Source organism: Stenella coeruleoalba (genome assembly GCF_951394435.1).
Source record: "Stenella coeruleoalba genome assembly, chromosome: 8".
Lineage (NCBI taxonomy): Eukaryota > Metazoa > Chordata > Mammalia > Artiodactyla > Delphinidae > Stenella > Stenella coeruleoalba.
Genome location: NC_137154.1, coordinates 107,488,007 through 107,512,231, shown reverse-complemented (window position 1 = coordinate 107,512,231; position 24,225 = coordinate 107,488,007). Strand labels below are relative to the sequence as shown.

The following is a 24,225-nucleotide window of genomic DNA, read 5'->3' as shown; positions in this document are numbered from 1 at the left end:
CCTAAAATTCATGTGGAAATGCAAGGAACTCACAATAGCCAAAATAATCTTAAAAAAGAGAACAAAGTTGGAGACTCACACTTCTCAATGTCATAACATACTAGAAAGCTATAGTAATCAAGACAGTGTGGCATTGGCATAAGGATAGATACATATATCAATGGAAAGGAGTTGACCGTTCAGAAACAAACCCTTACATTTATAGTTAATTAATTTTTGACAAGGGTACCAACACAGTTCAATGGAGAAAGTACTTCTTTTTTTAACGAATGGTGCTAGGACAACTGGATTCCACATGCAAAAGAATGAGGTTGGACCCCCCCACCTCACATCGTATATAACTGAAAATAGACCATAGACATAAATGTAAAAGCTACAGGTGTTAAACTATTAGAAGAAACAAAGGAATAAATCTTCATTACCATGGGCTAGGCAACAGTTCCTTAGATATGGCACCAAAAGCACAAGCAACAAAAGTAAAAATAGATAAATTGGACTTCATCGTTTTGTGTGATAAATGATGACTTTATTGATCACTTTGTTCTTCAAATGATATCATCAAGAAAGTGAAAAGACAGCCCATAGAATAGGAGAAAATATTTGCTAAGCATGTATCTGATAAGACACTTGTACACAGAATACATAAGGAACTCTTACAACTCAACAATAAAAGACAAATAAGTCAATTGTAAAATGGCAAAGGATTTGAATATACATTTCTCCAAAGAAGATATACAAATGGCCAATAAACCCATGAAAAGATGCGTGGCATCATTAATCATTAGGGAAATACAAATCAAAACCACAATGGGATACTACTTCATAGTCACTAGAATGTCTCATATCAGAGTGACAGATGCTAACAATGTTGGCAAAGATGTGGAGAAATTGGAACTCTCATGTATTAATGGAGGGAATGTGAAATGATACTGCCATTTAGGAAAGATTTTGACAGTTCCTCAAAAATAGAGTTACCGGGGGCTTCCCTGGTGGCGCAAGTGGTTGGGAGCCCGCCTGCCGATTCAGGGGACACGGGTTCGTGCCCCGGTCCGGGAAGATCCCACATGCCATGGGGAGGCTGGGCCCGTGGGCCATGGCCGCTGAGCCTGCGCGTCCGGAGCCTGTGCTCCGCAGCGGGAGAGGCCACAACAGTGAGAGGCCCGCGTACCGCAAAAAAAAAAAAATAGAGTTACCATGTAGCTCCGATGCATAATGCCATTAATCACTTAAGTGAAAAGTAAACTATTCCTGATTAGCATTATAACTCCAATCATCTGTCTAAACTTTAAAATAGTGACAATAACAAGTGTTGGCAGAAACATGAAGTAACTATTACAGGCAGTAGTTTGTACAACTGCCTTGCAGTACTCTTTTGTTTTTTTAACATTTTGTGAGAATTTGTTTTTATTTTTATTCTTTTTTTTTTTTTGCGGTACGCAGGCCTCTCACTGTTGCGGCCTCTCCCGTTGCGGAGCACAGGCTCTGGATGCACAGGCTCAGCGGCCATGGCTCACGGGCCCAGCCGCTCCGTGGCATGTGGGATCCTCCCGGACTGGGGCACAAACCCATGTCCCCTACATCGGCAGGTGGACCACCAGGGAAGCCCCTATTTTTATTCTTTAAATATTTTGTTTATTTACTTATTTGGTTGCACCAGGTCTTAGTTGCAGCAGGTCGGCTCCTTAGTTGCAGCTCACTGGCTCCTTAGTTGCGGCAGATGGGCTCCTTAGTTGTGGCATGTGAACTCATAGTTGCGGCATGCATGTGGGATCTAGTTCCCTGACCAGGGATCGAACCTGGACCCTCTGTATTGGGAGTGCAGAGTCTTATCCATTGCGCCAGCAGGGAAGTCCCCAGTACTCTGTTATAGACTAGTACTAAATATATGTAAACCTATGACCTAGCAACTCTGCTCTTTGTTATGTATATGTACAGAAGATTTAGTGATTATGTCAAGGAAAAGATAGGTAAAAGAATGTTCGTAGCAGCAGTACTTTAAAAAGCGTCAAACTTCTAGATATAACACAGATGTCCATCAGTTGTAAATTTGATAGATAATTTGTGTTATGGTAATACAGTGGGATACTAGGCAAAAGACTTATGGTGATAGATGTCAAAATGTTGGTTCCCTTGTGGGTCTGGGGGCCTGTTGGGGTGCTGGAAATGTTCTATGTCTTGATCTGGGTGGTGGTTAAACATGTGTATGTATGTGCGTGTGTGTATATAAACACACGTATGTGTGTGTGCGCGTGTGTGCACACATGCTTAAAATTTTTTTCTGAGCTGTGAATGTATTTATATATTTTACTGTATGCATTTCATAACATAGTAATAAAATGTGAGAATAGATTTATGTATGTGTTTCATTTTGGAAACATAAACACAGATGCACAGCCTAGAAACTTATGAAAATCCTTCTGAAGAACAAAGTTGAAGAGACAGAGAAGGAGATGGAACTTCCCTAGACAGAGAAGGAGATGGAACTTCCCTGAGTTTGTCTTTTCATGTAGTTTTAATTTTTGAATAACATTGATGTTTTAAGTATTCAAACAATGAAATTACATCAGTAAGGATGGAAAGAGTTTTTAGGAGATAGTAGCAGAAACAGAGGTGTTGATGAGTAATTTCATCTTTTGGTTTGCAGCTTCCAGTCTCCCTTGGCATTGGTTTGGGGTCATATGACTAATACTGGCCAAAAAGCTTTAAGAAGAAGCCTTTGGGCTGGAACAGAAGAGGTGATTTTATTCCTCCATGTGTTCTCTTCCTTTGTTTGGCAGTCATAGAGGTCACATGCTGACAGCATGGAGCCAGAGGACGGATTCATCCCTGTATCTCTAAGTCACCAAGTGGAGCACAGCTACCCTGAACTTGTGTTTTGAGAGTGAGAGTGAGTCTCGGCTTTCATCTGGGGACTTGTTTGTTGCCTTGGCATAGCCTAGAGAAGATGTAAAGTTGAGATGATTTGTTGAGAGTGAGGAGATATAGTGGCTATTTTAGGGACGTTGGGGAGAGTGAGATAAAGGTTTTCTATACTCTTCAGAAGAATCGGAATAGAACATTTATAGACTGTTAGAGCTGGAAGAAAACTAGAAACATTATCCTTTTCTTTTCATTTTGAAGACAAAGAAACTAGGACTAGAGGGACTAATGATTTTGTCAACATCGCATAACCGGTTACTGGTGGAGACAGGATTACAACCCTCATTTCTGAGACCTTGAGAATAGTCTCAGGGTTAGGCTACAACTACTTTAGAGAGCAGCTAAACATTTGCTTTAGGATATTGTGAATTTCACTTCCCTGGTGAAGGTTCTAGATGGGAATAGCAGTTTTCTGAGCCCCTGTCAATTGTTTGCCCCCAACTATGAAGTCACAACAGAGCCCCTCTTCCATTTCCACTTAACTATCCTTCCACCTAGGCAGTCCACTGTGGGTGGCTTGGGAAAATCAGGAAATATCTTCACAAGAAATGGCACTTGCACTTTTTACCCTTTACCTCTTATTGTTTGGATTATTTTTTGTGATTTGAATCACTTGTGTCAACAAAATAGACACAAAAGTAAAGCGTCCTTGTTGAGAGTTGTGCTCCTCCATCTTTGATGTTTTCTGGGCGGACAGGCCCTTTCTCCCCATTTGTAAGAGGAAGAATGAGAAATGCTGTGGCGTGGTTTGAACGAATGTCTAGAGGGCCCAGGTTATTTTGTTACAAATGTATTCTTTTGACTATAAAATCTCTTTCTGCTTCAGCAGTGCTCAAGAGTGGTGACCAGCCATAAGCCTCCCTTACCCTCCATAATTTCTATCTTTGATTCAGTAACTTCCCTCTTGTATCTTTCTCAGGCTCATATCCTGACTGCCCACCTCCCACCTCCATTTCTGAGCTGTGGCCATCACTAATGTGGACACTTCCTCACCTTTCTTTTCTACACTCTGACCCTGGGGATTAAAGGAGGTCATTGTCACATCATCATTGGCCAGCCAATCAGGTGGGCACCTCCCTCCAAGGACCTCCTTGTGCCAGAGGAGTTCTCAGCCTGCTTCAGTGGAAGGAGGGAGCCACGAAGGAGGCCTGGTGTAAGTCCAAAGATGATAATTACAACATGGATTGTGTACATTCTCGCCCGGAAAGGTGCCGGGTTCCCCTTCCCACCGAAAGTCAGTTCGGTAAGTGGGGCTGGTGGTAGCCACGTGGAAAGTGTGTCAGGTATCGTTTCCCCTCTGAGCCCCTGCTGCACTTCTGGAGAGAAGATCTCACAGTGCTAACTGTGGATAATGGAGGGGGGGCTGGGTCTCTCTGTATTCTGAGGGCATCGACTTACCACTTTGTTGCAGGACGTGGAAGTTGTGGAGAGCGAGGCTGTGTCTGTAGTACAGCATTGGTTGAAAAAGGTGAGTGAGATTCCTCTGGGACTCAGGGTACCACAGATTGTAGAGAGCTGACCTCAGTGGGTGCAGGGAGCTGGACTCCCTCCCCCTACAACCAGGAAACCCAAGCTCATTGCCCACCAGCCTGCCTAGAGCCGTGTCTGATTCACCACATGTCCAGAAGGACCCGGGCTGTCCCCTCGCCAGAGATGGGCTGGCGTCACCACCAGCCCCGCCCTGCTTCTCAGGCACACAGGAGGGGAGGGGGTTTCAGATGCGTGGCCCCACTGCAGGGTGTCTCAGGAGGACCTTGGGCCCATGACTTACTGAGTCCCTGGAATTCCACAGGAAGGTAGCAGTAGATGAGCTAATAGCAGGAACTGTGCGATACGGCGTGTTTGTGTGGGCACACATGTGTGTGTTGTGATGGGGAAGAAGAAACAGGAAAAGGAAGAGGAGGGAGAATTGGGGCCAGATAGAGTGACACTTTCTGAGGGAAATTGCTTGTCTTTCAGACTGAAGAAGAGGCTTCCCAGGACATAAAGGAGAAGATGTCCACCAACTGCCCTCCCACGCATGGCCAAGATGTACATGTGACCAGAGACGAGGTAATGGAACCTTTGAGCCGCCCATCCTGGGGAGGGGGCAAGGGGAGGGAAAGGGGGAGGTGGGTCCTACCGCAAAGGGTCCTGGGCAAGTGGGCAGAGCTTGTCCAGGCTGGGCTCCACCCTGGCCGTGGGGTCCTTGCTGGGCAGTAACCACTGGACTCCACCCGGATTTCCTAGGTGAAGCACCACCTCTCAAAGTCTGGTTTGTTAACAAACCAGAGTCAGGAGGTCCTGGAGGAAAGAACAAGAATCCAGTTCATAAGATGGAGGTAAAGCATCTCATCTGCCCCAAGCTCGGCACGCTGTGGGGAGGGGGAAGCAGAGAAAGCACAAGCCCCCCTCTTTGGGATTACTGGCCAACACAAACCCTCGGCCCTCTTTCTCTAGAGACGTTGACTCCTTTGAGTTTTTCAGCCTTACTTTGGGGTCTCTTCTTTTTTTGTCTGCGTTGAATCTTCGTTGCGGTGCGCGGGCTTCTCATTTCTTATTGCGGTGGCTTCTCTTGTTGCGGAGCACGGGCTCTAGGCATGGAGGCTTCAGTAGTTGTGGCACCCAGGCTCAGTAGTTACGGCTCGCGGGCTCTAGAGCGCAGGCTCAGTAGTTGTGGCACATGGGTTCAGTTGCTCCGCGGCATGTGGGATCTTCCCAGACCAGGGCTCGAACCCGCGCTGCCAGGGAAGCCCTTACTTTGGGGTCTTAAGGGAATATTTTTGCTATCTTGAAAGCCCAGCTCATTGCTAAATTTTAAAATGACTAGAGGGGTTGGAAAACTGGGCTTGCTTACCATTTCTTAAATGCTTCTGAATAAATTTCAGATTTCTGTTGTTTTTGCACTTGATTTGTCCAGAAGTGGCTGCACTTTAAAGAGACCTACTAGAGAATGGACTTGAGGATGTGGGGAGGGGGAAGGGTAGGCTGTGACAAAGTGAGAGAGTAGCATGGACATATATACACTACCAAATGTAGAATAGATAGCTAGTGGGAAGCAGCCGCATAGCACAGGGAGATCAGCTTGGTGCTTTGTGACCACCTAGAAGGGTGGGATAGGGAGGGTGGGAGGGAGGGAGACGCAAGAGGGAAGAGATATGGGAACATATGTATATGTATAACTGATTCACTTTGTTATAAAGCAGAAACTAACACACCATTGTAAAGCAATTATACTCCAATAAAGATGTTAAAAAAAAAATAGGCTCATAAAGTGCAAAAGCCAAAGCCCTCGTTTGGGAGGAGGTGAGAGGAGGTTTCTCAGCCCTGAGGCTAGAATTCTGTGCTCCACAGTAGCTGCTTTGTCAGCCCCAGCCTGCACAGACCATCTACACCGCCACCACCTTTCCTGGCTCTGAAGAGCAAGACTCCAGGCAGGGGAGCTGGGCCTGGAACCTGGCTCACTGCCTCGGTACACGCTTCCCTGCCTCCTTCTGGGATGGTCTCTTTTCCCAGTAGAGTCATTGTGGGATTCCACTGGGCTTCCCCCCGCTGTGAAGGAGCCCTCTCTCATCTCTGGACTTGACTTCCTTTCTGTGCCCCCATCGCCAGCTTTGCTGTCTCCTATGAAGGAAGATATGTTTCTCAAGAAATTTGTTTTTGCTTCAGGATGTACAGTTTTCCCGTGTTTACCCCTTCCAGTGGCATTAGCATTTTAAAAGAGGATTCAAATGCTCAAGAATTGCATAAGAGGAATGGTCTAATTTGAGGCCTCCCTGGGAAAGGGTTTTTTTGGATGGAAGCCGGCCAAGGTCGCCCAAATCATGAACATTGGTGACTGTCCCCCGTCCACCACCCTGCATGTGGGAGGCTTGTCCTCCCCTGACCTGGCCACGCTACCTGCTCTAGCTGTTGCAGTTCCTTGGTTTGGACAATCTGAACATCATCCTCTGGTATTTTTTAGAGCTTGGCTGTGTAGCGTAAGTAGGTTACAGCTTTGGAGACACGGGACAGAAATCAGTCAATTTTCTGCATACAAGTTCTCCACTCTGGATATTCTGTGGAGATTTTAAACCAATAAACTCAGCCTGCTTCTCCCTCCGATCCACTGATTTTGGCATCCTCCTATTAGTTTCGTTAAGTACGTAGTCAGGGTTGCATACCCCTTTATTAAGCACCACTGAATGCTCATTTATATGGTAGATGTGTACTGGCCACCTGATGTTTGCTAGGGCCTCTGGAAGAGAGAACAACATAAACCAAGTTCCCCATTTGAAAGGATACAAGTGACCTGCGTGGAGAAGCATGTGAGCACTGAAGGACATGTTGGGGACACCAGTAGGAGGGCACAGTAGGGGGCCGGGCTGCACAGGTTCTCGGCTTTGCTGCCTAGGCTTCAGAAGTGTTCCTAGCAGGACGTTCACCTGGGCTGACCCGTGTCTGGGCAGGGACTGGACACACAGAAGCCCGAGCCAGGTAGGGCCTTCCACACGGGCAGGAGCCTGGCACCTTGGCCCACCCCGTCCAGCCTCTGTGTCCCCTTCTTCTCGGAGGCATCCCCCTGTCCCCTCAGGCCCTCTGTCCTTTCTTCTCTCTCTCTTTGGGCACTGACCAGCTCCATTTTATATGAGCCATATTCCGGAGCACGTTTGGGCTGCGGGTCCTCATAGGCGGTATCAAAGCTGAATTCACAGGGAAAACCCCAAAGCACCTAGAGCAAGGCATTACCCAGAAGGCACTGTCAAGCATGGGGTGGTCCGGTGGGCACAAGAATGGTGGTCCAGTGGGCAGGCTGCTTTTCCTGGAGTGGAGGGTTTGTGAGGGTTTGTTGGGGTGTGGAGTTGGGAAGGGCATGAAGTGGACTGTGGTGAGGAAGGCAAGTCCAGAACAGTGAAATGAAACAAAAACAGCAGCAAAGAGGAGCCTGCAGCTTCTTTGTGACAGAATGTTCTAGAAGGATCTCTAAATCATAGTGACTGTGGCACAATGCTGATGATAGAGAGCTGGTGACGAAGCTGGAGAGGAATTCAGACTCACTCTGTAACTCTAGCAAAGGCGCATAACCTCTCTGTCTCCTTGACTCTCCTTAGGACCATTTGCTACCTGCCCAGGATCATTGGGGGTCTCAGGGGTACTTGGTAGTAAAAAGAACGCTTTGTGTTACTGATACAAGGAGGGTGAAGGTGCAGCTCAAAAGCTCATGGTGACAGGGTCAGAGCTATGGTCCCCCGTGGTTCCAACCCTGGAGGTTCCACGGTGACTGGTTAGAAGAGAAGGAACCCGGGAACCCCAACGTCTGATGGTGTTTTGCAGCCGTACCCGTATCTTTCAAGTGCCAAGCGAGGTGAGAAATGATGCCATGCGAGAACGGATAGAGCAGGTGAGACGAAGGTAAGTGTTTGAGAGGAGTTGATTTGTGTCCTAACTGGGGGCAGGTGGGTGGAGCGCTGCTGGCCTCTCCGTGGGTCTCCCTTAGCTCCAGCCCTGGGCCCGGCCAAGCCAGGGGCCCTTCTGGGCTGAGCGCCTCTTCCCGGGACTCAGCTCCTGGGCCAAGGCTCGGGCTGCCGGCCCACCCGGCCCTGTGCGACGGTCTGGGTGTGTGCGTTCGGGGGGGCTCTGCCACCCTGTGGTCTCCCCACTGCCTCTCCTCTCCTCTGTCCCCTGCAGCATATGCCATCTTACGGATGAGGCATCTCAGGAGCTTCACAAGACAAATTCCTACTCAGACTGCTGAGAGCAGCAGGTGAGAGGGCTGACAGGTGAGGGGCCGGGCCGAGAGGACGGCCTCCCTGGGCAGGGAGCCGGCGCACTGGGTGGCGCTTGAGAATACCAGCAAGGGGCCTGCACCTGGGCCACTGGGGGTTGGGGAGCAGGCAGCTGCCTGAGGCTCCTGCCACGCCTCTTAGATTTCCAGAAGGACTTGGAGTCAAGGTCAGGTTTGCGTCTCTGAGTCTTCACTGTGGGGTCGCAGACCAGTGCTTCTCAGTTGTCCACGGGCCCCGGGGTCTCAGGGGCTGGGCGGTCGAGGCTGTGGTGGGACGTGCAGCTCTGGTCTGGGTGTAGCTGCTGCTGGTCTGCTGACCCCTCTCTGAGTCACAGGGTCACACAGCACTGGGGTGGGAGCGAGGGCGCACAGGTTTTGGCCCAGCCCCCGATCAGGGCTGTGACCTTGGCTCGTGTGGCCTCTCGGCCTGCACACGGCACCAGCGGTCATGGCAGCGGCTGTTCGTGCTGCTCTGGAAGGTGGCGTGGTGGCGTGCCAAGGCCAGGAGTTGCCTCTCCAGGAGGTACCTGTCCGGGAAAGGTTGCTGCACCCCTGCCACGCAGTAGAGACCATGCTGATCATCGTGGCGGCTGATGGGGGGGCCACCAGCATGCTTAGAGGAGGGCCGTGGAGGTGTATGCTAGCAGTTATTGAGCGCTTACTGTATGCCAGCTCTGCACAAGACACTTTGCCCAGGTTTCTCATCTGACCCAAATGACTGTAAGAGGAGGGTGTGGTGGTGCAGCTGTACTCACAGTACAGGTTAGGCCACCCTGGGGAGCAGGTGATGGCTTTCTTCCAGCTCCAGCGTGGGCGATTGCTTCATGCCCTGGTGCCTGTTTCCTGACTTCAGGACGTTGCCTTGTGGACCATGGGGTCCAGCACGTGGCAAGCGCCGTGTCAGTGGTTTGCTAACGTCAGCAGGGACGAGGAGTCGGGGGTGCCTGCGGGCACCTCTGTGTTTGAAGGTGCAGAGCCAGGCTCCCGCACCAGCTCTGCCTGACACACCACCCCTCCTCCTCGTGGGTCTTCCCACTCCTGCATCCTGCTCTGTGAATGTCGAGAGCAGCGGGCTTAAGGAGGCATTGCCAGCCCTGCCTGTCAGGCTTCGCACATTTCCGTGATGCGCCCCTGGGCATTTCCCTGCCTCCCAGGTTGATGCCCTTCAGGGTCAAGGAGCTGCCTGTGTCGGAAGGATGTCCAACCCCCCTTGACCTGAGGAGCGACCACACCTGGGCAGAGAGAATCCAGTGGGTGAGCCCTTCCTTGTGACAGTGGCAGCACTGGAGTCTTCTTGCTGAACTGCTGATAAAGAGATGCTCTATTTAACCACCATCCCAGCCTCTGGTGTGAGTGCTTTGCCATCATTCATTCATTGGACCCTGAGCACGTCACGGGCTTGCCTCTGGGGACACAGGCTCTCAGCCTTGCGGGGAGACAGCTGACAGGCCCCTACCATTGTGTGAAGCAGGCTAGCTGGGGCTCCTGGGGTGTTAGGGGCAGGGCTGTGCTGGGGAAGGAGGACTTCCTGGGGAAGGTGTGGCATGTCTATTTCACTCAAGTATTTTATGTTCATTTACTCCTCCTCTAGAGCACTTCCTTTCCTTATGTAGACCCATGTTTCTGACCTACATCCTTTTTCCTCCTGAAGAACTGTTAACATTTCTTGCAAGGCAGGTCTGCTGGCAACAGTTTCCTTTGTCTGAGAAAGTATTTCCATTTCATTCTGAAGGCCAGCTTTGAAGAATACAGAAGTCTAGGGTTTTTTTTTTCCCCCCCAACACTTTGAATATTTTGCTCCACTCTCTTCTTGCTGGCATGGTTTCTGAAGGGAAGTTGGATGTGTTTTTATCCTGCTCCTCTCTGGGTAAGGTCCCCCCACCCCAGCTTTCAAGATTTTTTGTGTGTGTGTTTGATTTTCTACAGTTTGAATATACGTTCAGGTGTAGATGTTTTGGTGTTTATCATGCTTGGTGTTCTGAGCTTCCTGGATTTGTTGTTTGGGGTCTGTCATTAATTTTGGAAAATTCTCAACTATTATTACCTCATATATTTTTTCTGTTCTTTTTGTTTCTTTCCTGGTGTTCCCATTACTCAAATGTTACACCTTCTGTAATTGTCCGCCAGTTCTTGCATATTCTCTTCCACTTCTTTTCATTTTTTTTTTTCTCTTTGCTTTTCCATTTGGAAAATTACTACTGACGTTTCTTAAACCTCACTGACTCTTTCCTTGTCCATGTCTAGTCTGCAGATCAGCCCATCAAAGGCATTCTTCATTTCTATTTCAGTGTTTCTTATTTCTGGCATTTCCTTCCGATTCTTTCTTGGGGTTCCCATCTCTCCACTTATGTTACCCATGTGTTCTTGCATGGTGTCCACCTTTTCCACTAGAGCCCTTAGCCTATTTATCAAGGTTGTTTTACATTCCCAGTCTGGTAATTCCAACCTCTCTGCCATGTCTGAGTCTGGTTCTGATGCTTGCTCTGTCTCTTCAGAATGTATATTTCACCTTTCATCATACCTTGTAGTTTTTTGCTGAAAGCCAGGTAAGATGAATGAGATAGAGGAACTGAGGTAGACAGGCCTTCAGTGTGAGGTTTTATACTTGTCTGGTTAGGGGTCAGGCTGTGTTTACTCCTTCCAGCAGCTGTGGTGTCAGAGGCTAAAATTTCCTTTCATGTCCTTGCTTTTTGTCTTTGGGTTTCCCTAGAGATTCTTCCTTAAATAGGGCCTGAAGCTTGCAGTTCTTTGAGGTGTAATCCCCTCTTACTTTACAGGAGCTCTATTGATGTGGTGAGGTGTGAGGGGCAGGGAGGGGAGCATCCTGTAATCCTCTAACTTGGTCTTGGTCTCAGTTAACCTGTGCGCCTGGCCTGTGACCTTCACATGTGTTTCTCCTCCAACTCCTACCTCAGGAGGGACGGGAAAGCGGGAGGGGGCTACAGTTGAATATTTTCCTTCCCTCGGCCAGGTAGGCTCTGGCAAAATAGTTTTCCTTGAGAGCAGGCCTTTGTTAAGGAAAACAGAATGCTTAAGACATATTTCAAAATGGCTATTTTCCCCTCCTCTTGCTGGGAGATGGGGGTGGGGGAGGTTTCTCTGATCTTCACTGTGAGAACCTGGTGGGGTTCCTTAGGTCCTTCCTAAGACTGGCCTCCTGGACTTGTTAACTCTCCAGCCTGTCCACACTGAGTTACCAGTAGTCCATCAGCTATAGTTTAAGCCTTGCTCCCTGGCCCTGGTTCCTGGAGGTTCTGCTCTGGTACATTGTGAGTCTCTGTATCCACCTGTCTGTCTCTCCTAGTTTCAGGTCAGCGGTTTGCCCCGTGACCTTAGTTCTCTGATGGATCTGGGAAGAGTTGTTGCTCTTTGGTTTATTCAGCTTTTTCTCTTATTGCGAGGACGGGTGAGGACTTCCAAGCTCTTTACACACAGACCAGAGACTGGAGGTACCGTCTCACATTTACTGAGTGTCTAGTAGAATAACAACCAGTGTTTGGTGACCTCTTAGCACGTACCAGAGACTATAAGCACTTAACCCAAGCAGCCCTCTGGTGTAGGTACTTTTATTATTAGCGAGGAGACCACGTGAGACCACGTAAGACCGCGAGGTGGTTACCTTGACCAGAGTCACTTTGCGATAGAGGAGTGATGGAGCCCAGCCTAGCCTTCTGGCTCCAGGCCCCCCTTCCCAGCCACTTTGTGTGTGGGCCCTGGGCTGGGCTGGGCTGGGGAGCATGCAGTGAACAAAACCCCTGTCCCTGTCCTGGTGGAACTTTTGGGTTGACAGGGGAGACAAGTTTTAGACTACATTAGTCACAATTTTCTCAACTACCATAAAGGAGTACTATGTATAATGGGAACTTGCCCTGATCAGAGAAGAGAACTGAGATTTACTTTTGCTTATTTTAAAATCATCACCTCATTTTGCAGGTGAAGAACTGGAAGTTCAGAGAGGTTAAGTGGCTTTCCTGATGCCACACAACCATTAGATGCATGGCCAGGATTGGAATGCAGGCCGTCTCAGGCCATACCACTGTGCAGTACGTACTGTGCAGTATGCTGGGGTGAGGGGTCGTTCCGGTGGACAGTAGTGGTGGTGGTGGTGACCTTCGCCAGCCCGACACTGTGGAGGGGACCGGGTAGAGGTAGGATGGTTCCTTAGCCCCTGCCCCGCTATATCTAGAGGTCAGGAATGCCTGCACTTCCTTCCCATCACTTCCTGTCCCCTCCCAGCTTCCCTCTGCCTGTTCATGTAGCAGAGGAGGGGAGTGAGAAGAGCGGCAGTAGAACTGGCCAGGCAGGAGCTCCAGGACAGGAGGAAAAGCAGCAAGGCTGCTCTGGCTGGACAGGAGCGGAGGGAGAGGGGCACAGAGGAGGGAGCTGAGAGGGGCCCGGGCCAGGCCACGCGGGTGGGGCCTTGCCCCAGCAGAGATGGGAAGCCCAGGAGTGTTACCTGTGGAACCGGGCTGAGGTGCAGGTTGGGGGCGAGGAGCCCGGGAGGGGTCCCCAGGGAGCGAGGGGATGGGCTTGAGACAGGACGGAGGTGACCTGGTGATGGTGGCACCTGCAGAGTAGGGAAGGAGGGATGTGGGGACAGCTGGCGACAGGGGTGCACTGTCCAGGAAGGGTCTCATGGGGTAGGCTCAGTTTGGGTCCTGATGTGGCCTTGCATGTGATGTCCAGGAGGTGGATGGACAGACAGGGCTGGGCTGGAGGGGTGGCCCCTGAGAGTGCCTGGGGCAGGACCAGGCTGACCTTTGCGGGCAGGGCTGCAGTCCAGACCTCGGCAGGAGGATGGAGGGAGGGAAGAGGTCCACGGGCCACTCTCTGCAGTCCCAGAAGCTCTGCCTTCCCGACCTCTCCTCACGCTCCTGGGGAGGCGCCAAGAGACGCTCAGCGGGCCAGGCCTCTCAGCCTCAGGCTCCTGGGTCACAGTTCAGTGAAGGGACAACACCTGCTCCACAGTCCAAACTGAGCGCCAGTTTTGCCGGAAACCACCAGATGGTGCCATTTCCATGCAAAAACAGGTTTCCGAAAGGTGAAGCCTGTGTGCGACTCAGGGTTTAGATCTTATTGCCACTTGGGAAGCATGAGCAGATGGGAGGCCTTTGAGCATCTTAGTTTAATGATGACTACAGTGCACGTCCACATCCATGAACTACGGTAGGGCTACTGACTCGAAGCGTCCTGAGCGTTTACGTGCAGCCGTGAGCGGCTCCCCAGGCGAACATTCTGTGGCGTCCTCAGGGGCTCAGGGTGGTGGAAGGCCGACAGGCACAGACATAACTCAGGGTTGTGTGAGCATAGACGGGAGAGCAGAGGAGGGAGTGGTCTCTGCTTGAGAGAAAGTGTGGACTTCCCTGAGAGGGGACATTTAGCAGAGGCTTCTCCAGGCTTCGGCAACGAGGAGGGGTCTTCTAGGCAGGGGACACCCCTGCGGGAAGGTGTGGAGGACAGTTAGGGACGTAGGCCTGGCCCTGAATGTTTGGAAGGCAGGGTGTGGTGGAGATCACAGCAGGAGAGGAGGCGGGTAGCCTACAGGTGTGTGCAAGAGAACCCCGTGGAACCTGCCAGGGTACCCGAGGAAAGGAGCCAGACGTGCATGCTGGCCGGGGGCGGGCGGCGGGCGGTGTGCCCTCGGCTCCAGCTTCAGGCACCTGGAGGAGCAGGGGCGCTGTAGCCCTCGGGAAGGAAGGGAGACCGCAGTCCTGGGCCCGGCTGGCCCGCCCTCTCGCTCAAGCACGTGGAGTGTGCGGAGCGAGGGACCTGCATTGGTGGTGTAGCCGCAGCTCCTCCAGACCCTGGGTGGAAATGAAATCATTAAGTGGCTCAGATGGAGTTTTGTTCTGTGCATGATTAACCCCAGGAGGGGAGTTTGGGAACAAATATGCCTCCTCTACCTGTATTACAGGGGGACTGAGCCACGGTAAATTAAAAGAAAATCACTGGCAAATTTGGGACCAGTCAGCTGTGACCAAGCCATTAGTGTAGTTAAATGAAGCTGAAAGAGCTAATAAAGGCTTTGTGGGTCATGGATCCTTCCGGGAGGGGAGGGTGGGGTGAGGGGGGGCAGGTGGGCGGGGAGTTGGTCCCCATGCTGCACATGGCGGCCTTCCCTGGGACTTGGCGGAGGTGCTGCTGGCGGTGGGATGTATGTCGTTTCCTAACGCTGAACTTAATTCTAGGAAGAGACAGGACCAAGACCCAGCCTTGGCCTCTGGTGTCTCAGAAGACAGACTGGGTCTCAGCAAAGTGGAGCCTTGGGACACGGACGTGGGAGCAGCACCTCCTGAGTCTGTCGCCCAGAGTGAGGTGCGAGGGGCCCAGCGTCATGGGGACCCCCAGGACGGAGGCCTATTCTGTGCCCTGGATGTCCACCGAGAGCTGGGGTGGCTCTGGTCCATGCCCAGAGGAGGGTGTTGGATGCCCAGGCAAACCAGGACCTGAATGTGGGGCGCCAGACAGGGAGGGGATGGACTCCCGCCTGTGCAGGCGAGTTCTGCAAGCTCCTAGACCACCCCAGGGTGCAGGCGCCCGTGGCTGGAGGGCAAAGCGGGAGCTGGGCTCAGTTCTGTCAAGGAGGGCGGGCCCCAGGCCTGCAGGTGCAGGGTCCCTAGTCAGTGGGCTTGGCTGGGGTGGGGAAGCCTGGGGGGTTCGAGGGGAAGATGGCAAAGGCTGTCTGTGCGGCTGAGCCGCCCTCCCTCTGCTTCGCGGTAGCACTGGGAGGGCAGCCGGCTCAGGTGCTCCCCCCGCCTGTGGAAGGGATGCCCTGCTGGGCCTCAGGCGAGAGTGTGGGCCTCCAGGTTTGCAGTGCCTTTTCCTAGTGCTCCCCTCGGAGCCTCCACCCTTGCGGGGCTGTCACTTGGGGCACCCTCCTAAGGCAGCTCTCTGTGGGTGGGCCTGGAGGCCCGCGAATGAAGGGCTTGGTCCCAGGAGGAGCTGTGTGGTGTGCGGGGGGACCCCCCCCCCCACCCCGAGCCAGGAGCTCCCGCCTTCCGGGGGCGGGGAGATGGCGACCTGTCACTCCCAGAGGGAGGCTCAGCCACTGCCCTCAGGAGTTGGTGCTGGACAGTGGCAGGCCCTGGGTGCATCTAAAGATGCTGGGGCGCCAGACAACGTCTGGTGAAAATAAAGCTGTTGGGAGCGCTTCTGGGAGCCGGTGTGTGAGGGGTGTGTTTTCAGACCCACGTATGGTCGAGTCAGGTTGGCCCCTCAGGTGGGTGAGGTTTGCTAGCTCCGCGGGCTCTGGAGACCTGCCTTGGGGACCAGCTGGACCCGGGGACGCCCCACACCCTGGGGAGGGACCTTCTCTGGGCCAGTGTGCCAACTGAGGAAAGGTACTTCCTCTGGCCTTGAGCTCCCTTGGGGTCTGGGGAGAGGCGCCAGGCTTGGCCTGCTCCAGGCGGGAGGGTGATGTGGTATCCTGTGTCCAGCAGAGGGTGCTGTTGCCCTGGTGTTGCCAGCTGCCGGTGCCTCTGATCACACTGTCCCCCACGGAGGGCACACCAGCTTCCAGCACCTCCGTCAGCACCTGCATTCAGCTCCTCCGCCCACTCGGGGCCCCTGGTTTGGGGAGCAGGTAGAGGACCTCAGTCCTTAGTTTTATGGGGGAGGAGGCCCCTTGCTCTGTTTGGCTGCACAGGCAGAGGCTGGAGGAGGGCGGTCACCTTCCTAGTCCACAAAGCCCAGTCCCTGCCTGCACGCCACTCGGGGCTTCCAGGGCCCCCTTCACGAGGGGAGGGATGGGGGCTACGCAGGGCATAGCAGCCAAGGAAGGAGCGTCACTGTGAACAGTGCTGGGCCTTTGGAGTCCCTTTTCAGGACCTAAGTCCTGTGTCCACTTTGTGCAAAGCTGGTGGGCGTCAGAATCCCACCAGAGTGCCAGGGCACTTGTTAACAGTGGACATTGCTGAGCACCACCCGACTCATTTTACTGGGTGGCCTGGGGACGGAGCCCAGGAACCTGCATTTTTATGAGGCCCATGCAGGTTGTTCTGAGACAGCTGTCCTCAGGCCCTTTGTTGGCAGAAGAGAATCTGGGGACTCCTGGGTCAGCCTGGGAGGGAACGTGCTTCTCTCGTTGCTGCCTCCTCTACCCGGTCTTCGGAAGCATCTTTGGCCAATTAGCTGGTGACCACCCAAGGGCATCCTGCTCTGCTTTGGTCCCAGAATTAACAAAAGGGAGAGAAACAGAGAGACAAGTCATGCAGAGCGTGGTTCCCCCGGGGCCCTCTTCAGCTCTAGTCCCTTCCACACCCTCACTTTCCTGCCTCTCTCACCTTTCATCCCCCGCCTCCATCCAGGGCCCCTTAGGTTTCTAGCACTTTCTGAGTACTTCCTGGAGGGGGTTGTCTCTACTTCCTGCAGGGGAGACGCTCAAGTGTCAGCCTGGGGTGTGTGCGTTTCTCTACGCGGCTCTCCTGCCATCAGGACCAGTGAGGCCTTGGGAAGCAAAGGGTGCACCCAGGTGCTTTCCTTGGGGCTGGCACTGTTTCGGCTGCCTTTTATGGGGCCATTGCCAGCTCTTGGGGAGGGGGGCGGGCAACAGCACTGAGTCCCTGCTCTGCCTTTGCTGGCTGTGTGGCCATGGCTGAGTCCCTTAGCTCCTCCAGTGGTGGGCTGTCCCCTCTGTCAGGTGTGAGTGTCCCTCTCAGGGTGGCGGTATCAGAGGTGGCAGAGCCAGCACACAGTCTGTGCTGTGTGCCCTCCCGCCCCTCCCTGACCTCCACTGCTCCAGCATGTGCAGGAGTCCTCGGGCAAATCAGCCCAGGTGTCTACACCCCCTTCCCTGCACTGCCCTGGGGGTGGGACTGTCGAAGCCCTGCCCAGAACCGATGGTGGTCGTGTTGTTGGAGCGGGGAAAGCAACTGTGATTTGATCGGTACTTTCTCTCCCTCCTGCTCTCTGTGCCTGGCCAGGATTCTGGGGTCCAGCTGGTCTTGGGTCTTGGCTCTGAGGCCTGGGTCCGGTCGCCTGGCCTTGGGAGCCACGTAGGAGTCCCTCAACAAGGTGCGTTGAGGGACTCGAAGACTGGGCTGACTGTGGCCTTGGGCTCATGGGTAAAATGGGAGTCAAAGTAACTGAGCAGGGCCGGAGCAAGGCACCTGCAGCTTCTGATGGTGTCCTGCACGCCGCTGAGATCCCAGTGATGTGGGTACAGTCAGTGCAGCACAGAAAGAATGGTAGCTTTCCCTTGCCTCCAACTCTCAGGGGTCTTTTTCATCAGAAAAGCTGTGTTTCCATCTAGGCATCCACCACCCTGGGCTTTGAAGGAGTGGGGAGAAGCCTGGGGGATGTTGTCAGTGACCAAGCGTAATTTCGCGACAGGCAGAAAGGCCCACGAGAGGAGAGGAGGAAGCTGCACTGTGGGTCGAGGCGGCCTCCCTGCCAGACCCCCAGATCTGAGACCCTCCCAGCTTCAACCCCAGGACCCTCCAGGTTTTGCATCGGGAAGTTCGGTTTGGACAAACGTTCCTCAGTGAGCAGGTGGTAGGCAGGATTATATGTATGTCATTCCCGTCTTCGGTCCGTGCATTTCTTTACTTCCCAGAGTTATTGTGAATGACGAGATGGGGCCTCCAGTTTCTCCTAATCCACACCCCATGCCCATTAGGTCAGACCCAACCCTCCCAGATGGTGAGGGCCCTGCTTGTCCACACGCCAGTGGGCTGTCCTGCAGGCTTCATCCTCTCCTACGACTCGGTGTGGACCTTGGGTCTTCAGGCTGGAATGCCCCCCACCCCAGTCCCTGTCCTGGACATTCCACTCGCCCTTTGAGGCCCAGCTCAAATGCCACATCCCCTGGAAATGTTTCCTCTTTCTCCTTGCTCCTAACTTGCTAATAGGATCATGTTTAGTTCCATATCTCACTGTCTCTCTCTTTAGCATAATTTCTTTTCATACTGTATTTAAATTTTTTTTTTTTTCATTTGTGGTCCTGTCAGACTTGCTAGATGGTAAGATTCTTTAGGGCAAGATTGGTGTTTTGTTCATCTTCAGTAGGTGCCCAGTAGGGGCTGAGCTGATGCAGTGCAGCCTAGCCGACCCCCTGGAGGTACAGACCCTGGCTGGCCCACACCCTGTCTGTGGTACTGACCCCTGCGTCTCTCCACAGTGCCCCTACCCACCACCGCCCCCGGGCGTGGAAGGTCTGACGTACAGACTGTGGGCCTCCTCTCCGAATGGAATCTCTCATGGGTGTGTGAGGCCCGAATGAACCCCAGTGGAGGAAGCATCTCCCCAAGGTCACTGGGGTGAGGGTCCCTGTAGCGATGAACAGCCTTGGGGGCCGTCCTCTGGGATTGCTGTTTACATTTGTCACTGAACACGAAAGGCCGTCTAAGGAACACAGAGGCTGACAGAGCAGACGGGCATGAACAGCTCTCGCAGACTTCCTCCTCTCAGGGGCCTCTCTCGTTCTCTCTTCCTGTCACCTTCAGCATCACAGGCCCCATCAGGGCTCCTGCTCTGTTGCCAGGAGTAAGCCCTCTCCTGCTCTTCATGGACTGGGTACAATGACAACAAATATGGGCAAAGAGGCAGAAGAGTTCCCCAGAGAAGGATCCTCGGTGTGGGGTCTTGCGAGTTTTGGTTACTTGGACATGATCCCCTGAGTACGGGCCCAGTTCCCTCCCATCCCCCCACCCTCGGTCACCGCAGGTGCTGCTGGACGTGAGCGGGTGGCTGTGTGAGTGGCCTCCTCCATCACTGTGGGACGTCTCTGACCCTAGGAGTCCTCTTTGAATTGTATTTCTTAGAATTTAAGTTTTCCTGTGGTAGAAAGAACACCAAACTTGAAGTCCCAGCTCTGTTACTTTCTAAATGTGTCTAATCAAGGGCAAGTGGCTTAATTTCTCTGAGACTCATTTAAAACATTTAAAGAAACACACACACACACACACACACACACACTCTCTCTCTCTCTCTCTCTCTCTCTCTCTCTCTGATTTCTGCTCTGCCTGTCCCGTAGGGTGGTTGGGAGGCAGTTTGAAGACTGAAGCAGGGCTCTGAGCTGCTGAGAGCAGTGTAGCCACCTTCCCAAGGACAGGGATGGCCGCCCTGTCACAGCTGCCTGTCCAGCAGCAGCCGGGTGCTGGGCACGGGCAGGTGTTGATGAATGAACGAACGAAGGCCCCGGAGAAGGGTCCAAGCTGGACGCGAGGCTGTGAACGTGGTGGGTGATGACAGAGAGGGTGGAAGCTTGGAGTCCTTTTTTCAGGAGATGTGAGGACAGCTGGCTGAGGGACAGTGTGTCTGGAGCGGACAGTGGGTGGGGTCCTGTAAATTCCCCCAAGGCTTCAGCTGCATCCCTTTACGTCTCACTGGCCAGGAATGGCACAGGGGAATTCAGGTTCTGTGATTGTGTCAGGGCAGTGGGTGGCTCATCCCTGGGCCTGGCTGCATGGCTGTCCCCCCAAATGAGGTTCTGTTACGGGAAAGAAGAGTGGATGTGGCGGCTGGACGGGCGGCATGCAGCGTCTGTTTCAGGACGGGGAGAAGAGAGTGTGTGTGTCTGTGGCTACGGCCGCTCTCTGCAGGGTGGGGTGGCACCGGGGCAGGAGTCTGCCCGCGTGTCCAACTGTGGTGAAGGGGGCAGCAGGGGATGGCGGCAGCAACCCTGGCTGTTAGCCGGTGGGGCTCTGGTTCCTGTCCTGCTGGAGGCTCGTTTGTGACTTTGTGCTGTTAACTTCTTGGAGTCTTTATAAATTTTTAAATTTTATTTTTAAAGGATCATTTGTTGTGCTGACTCCCAGGGTTAATGCTGATGGTGACGGTAACGATCATCACAGCAGCAATAGGTAACACCTACTCAGCCTTTGATGTAAGCTCGGTCATATTGTTCACTTCTCTCAACAGCCGTACGCTGTTGTGCTGCCAGTACCCACGCTTCACAGGCGACGAGTCAGACACGGGGAGGTGAAGACACTGGTGCAAGATGGTAAAGGTCGTACACGGAGGGGCCAGGACTGTAGCTTATACTGTGTGGCTCCCAGCCTGCTCATTTAACCATTAAACACCACCTCTATGTGCGTGAGATTATTATGAGGATGAAGCATGAGAGCAGCAGTGATGACTCCTGTTGTCTGTTGAGCACATTTTGTTTGCCAGGCACTCTTACAGGATCTGACTTAAGGGTGGTGGGTAAAAGGAAGTCTTAGCTCTTCCTTCTAGTGAGGGCAGGGGGTGGACAGTAAGCAAACTGATAGATAGATGGTAGATAGTTAGATAGGTAGATGGACAGATAGATGGATGGATAGATTGTTAGATAGACAGGTAGGTAGGTAGATAGGTAAATAGATAGGCAGGTAGGTAGATAGGTAGATAGGTAGTTAAGTGGATAGATAGGTGGATAGTAGATAACTGGTCTGGTGACGCTCTATGCCTTGTAGGGAAGAAAAGAAGAAAGAGGAGAGAGGGAGTGACTGGAAATTGCTCTTCTATGTGACACAGCCCTGGGTGGCCTTGCTGCAGAGGTGAATGTTGAGGACGGACTGCATGATGTGAGGAAGTGAGCCCCGGACGTCTGGGGAAGAAGGTTTCAGGCAGAGGCCCCAAGGCACAAGTGGGCTTGGCCTGTCCACGGAACCGCTGTATGGCTGGAGCGGGGTGAGCAGAATGGCAGAGGATGTGGGAGATGGCAGCGTCCACTGGGAGATGGACAAGGCCACGCAGCTAGTTTGGAGAGTGGGGACGGATGGCGCAGGAGGAGGCCGTGAGGATGTCCCGGGTCAGGTGAGGTGGGCCTTAGCCCTGACTGCGATTCTGCTCCTCCCTCCTAAGGCAAAAGCTTAAAGCAGCGGCAGAATGACTCGATCAGCTTTGCGTCTTAGAAGATCTCTTGGTGCTTCTGTGATCCAGTTTCTCATCTACTAAGTGAAGACAGTGACAGCTGTGCTGCCAAACCTTATAAGATTTTGTCGCGATCAGATGAAATGGTGGAGAAGGGCCACTTGGAGCTGTGACGCGTGGTGCAGGTGCCCGCTGCTGCTGCAGGAGTTGGGCTCGCTGCTCATTGCCGCACGGCTTCCCTTTCTCCAGGCCAGTGGCCAGATAAGAGTCTCAGTCTCAGAACTCAAAGAGCGCTTTTCCCATGGATTGTTTCACTTACTGTTTGTACCTCGTCCAGAGCAGATGAAACGATTGTCCTTCCCATTTAACAGAAAAGGAAACTGAGGCTCGGAGAAGTCCAAGAGGTTAATACACAGCTACTAAGTGCTGGGGTGGGTTTTCACCCAGCACTGCCTGATTCTAGATTCAGTTCCCGAGAAGAGGCTGCTAGGTGCTGTGGAGGTGGGCTGTGGAGAGGTGGGTGGGAGGTCAAGGGTTAGACTTAAAATTTGGTTGTATGTGCGCAGACTGGATCTACTTGGAGTGACAACTGCTGTTACGGTCACACACACAGTCCCTGGGAAAGAACACAGCATCGTAGACAGCACAGATTAATACACAATAGAAATTGCTGAAAATAGTCCAAGCAGATGCTAGCTATATAGCACAGAAAGCTTAGCAAAATAAGGTGAAGTCCTAACATACCAGCTGATGGCAATTAAATGCAGAAGACAAAAGAACAACCTAGTTCAGCTAAGATCTGAGAGCCTAGCTCTGTGACAGTGGCCACTGAGAAAGAAAAGCGTGCACAGTGGGGAGGGGTGCAGGGGTGGTGCTTCCACCCACCAAGAGACTCCCCCCAGCCCCCTAAGCCAGAGGAGCCAGGAAGGAGCCACAGGTGTCTCCAGGAATCTCACCCCAAGCCCCACTGGTCTACACTCTTAAGGAGTTCCTGGTGTTCTTTGAAAACTGAAGTCCCTGGGGCTTTTGCTTTACTTCTGGAAGTGTCAGAGGGCTGGGGAATTCTGCGAGTGTCCGGCCCATGATGGGCAACCTAGCAAAGAACATCTCCACAGATGTCACTTAAGGCAGCCCTCGCCTCTGGGCAAGACTTTCCTCCACTTGAGGCAGTGTGCATCTGGCCACTCTCAGAGATTGCAGAGAAGGGCCTTCTGTAGCCTTGATGTTTCCTGCTGACACAGAGACTCACTTATTCCTCTTGTTCATTCTTCGTCTACTGTCCTGCCTCTAGTCCTTCTCAGGAGAGCACATGGATGCTGAGTTTGCATGCTTGTGGGGAACAGAGTGCGGCCGGAGTTGGGGTGAAGAGCAGAAGGGAAGGGAGCGGGGACGAGCGCGGGGCCGCGCTCACTGCAGTTCAGGGCCACAGACGTGGGGGCCTCCCTGGTAAGCCTTTATCAGCATTACCACGCAGTATTCCCCGCCGGCTTTGTCTTTGCTTTGCATTTTATCAATACCTCCAGCGGACCCTGCTGTCCCTTTCTGTGGGTTTATTAATATTGCCCTATGATCTATGGGTAGCTGCCATGCTTTATATTCCAGCCCCATCCCGGCTTCTCCAAACTCAGACACCATATTTAATTAGATTTTCTCCTTGGCTCAGGCAAACAGAAATTGAACTCCCAGTATATCTCTATTGCTCTGGAGCCCGGGCCTGACAGAAGCAGACAGCTCTCTTTCCCTCCCCGGCTTCTTCCACCTCATCCCCTCCAGTCCTCCTCTGACACTTATATTCCAACACAAGCCCATTTCTAGGTTCATTCTTTGGCCCCAAACTCTGAAATTCATCCTCACATCACCCCCTGCCATTAAAAAATGACCCATGTGCTGAGGCTTCGCTGCTCTGTTTGATCTCCCTCCAGACTTTGGGCAAATCTGAGAGCTGATGGGTGGGCAGAGAGTGGAGGAGATGGAGGGGTAGAGGGCTGTCTCACTCTGGATGCCAAGCTGACGGGTGGTTCTGCCTGAAATTGAGGAGACATGTGAGATGTCCTTTCAAGATGACTCCACCCTTGGAAAAGTCTTAGGGAAAAGTCACTTTACTGTGTTACAACTTTTCCATCTGGAAAATGGAGAACACAACAAGAATTGGGCTTTATTGAAGTTATGAAGAATGAAGATGTCTGATCTCACTTTCTGTCAACAAAATGTGAGGGGACGGAGAGGGCTTCAGAAGAGATGTAGAGAGGAGAGCTCCCAAGATGACCGAGTAGGAAGACCTGAGCTCACCTCCTCTCACAGACTCGCCAAAACAACAAGCAGAGATGATAAAAATGGGAACCTACCAGAAAAGATCGTCTGCAACTAAAGGTATAAAGAAGGAACCACAATGAGATGGGTGGGTTGGGAGGAGCCATGTAGTCAAGTCCCACACCCCCAGGTGGGTGACCCATAAACAGGAGAATATTGCAGAGGTTCTTCCTGAGGAATGAGGGGTCCAAGCCCAACGTCGGGCTCCCCAGCCCAGGGGTCCTGCTCAGGGAAGATGAGCCCCCAGAATGTTTGGCTTTGAAGGGCAGCAGGGCTTCTTTTGGGAGACCCAGAGGGCAGTGGGAAATAGAGACCCCACTCTTAAAGGGCACACACAAAATCCCACGTGCTCCGGGACCCAGGGCAGAAGCAGTCATTTGAAAGGAGCCTGGGTCAGACCCAACGCTGATCTTGGAGAGGCTCCCAGAGAGGCAGGAGGCCACTGCAGCTCCCCTGGGACA

The 24,225-nt window shown here is 52.5% G+C and overlaps 1 protein-coding gene across 5 annotated transcripts in view; it reads left to right on the top strand.

Moving 5' to 3' along the window:
• Nucleotides 1-24,225, top strand: part of SPATA19 (spermatogenesis associated 19) — a 52,380-nt gene that overhangs the window by 13,688 nt on the left and 14,467 nt on the right. For 2 of the 5 annotated variants that reach the window (XM_079930040.1, XM_079930041.1), the window contains exons 2-8: nucleotides 3,839-4,162; nucleotides 4,331-4,387; nucleotides 4,879-4,971; nucleotides 5,149-5,240; nucleotides 8,212-8,289; nucleotides 8,566-8,641; nucleotides 9,817-9,991. In XM_079930040.1, coding sequence (XP_079786166.1) covers nucleotides 4,085-4,162; nucleotides 4,331-4,387; nucleotides 4,879-4,971; nucleotides 5,149-5,240; nucleotides 8,212-8,289; nucleotides 8,566-8,632 — 465 coding nt within the window. In that variant the 5' untranslated portion in view covers nucleotides 3,839-4,084 and the 3' untranslated portion in view covers nucleotides 8,633-8,641; nucleotides 9,817-9,991. Of the gene's footprint in view, nucleotides 1-2,644; nucleotides 2,736-2,777; nucleotides 2,888-3,838; nucleotides 4,163-4,330; nucleotides 4,388-4,878; nucleotides 4,972-5,148; nucleotides 5,241-8,211; nucleotides 8,290-8,565; nucleotides 8,642-9,816; nucleotides 9,992-24,225 lie in introns of those variants that run through there. The other 3 variants (XM_079930039.1, XM_079930037.1, XM_079930038.1) reach the window with 3 other exon arrangements.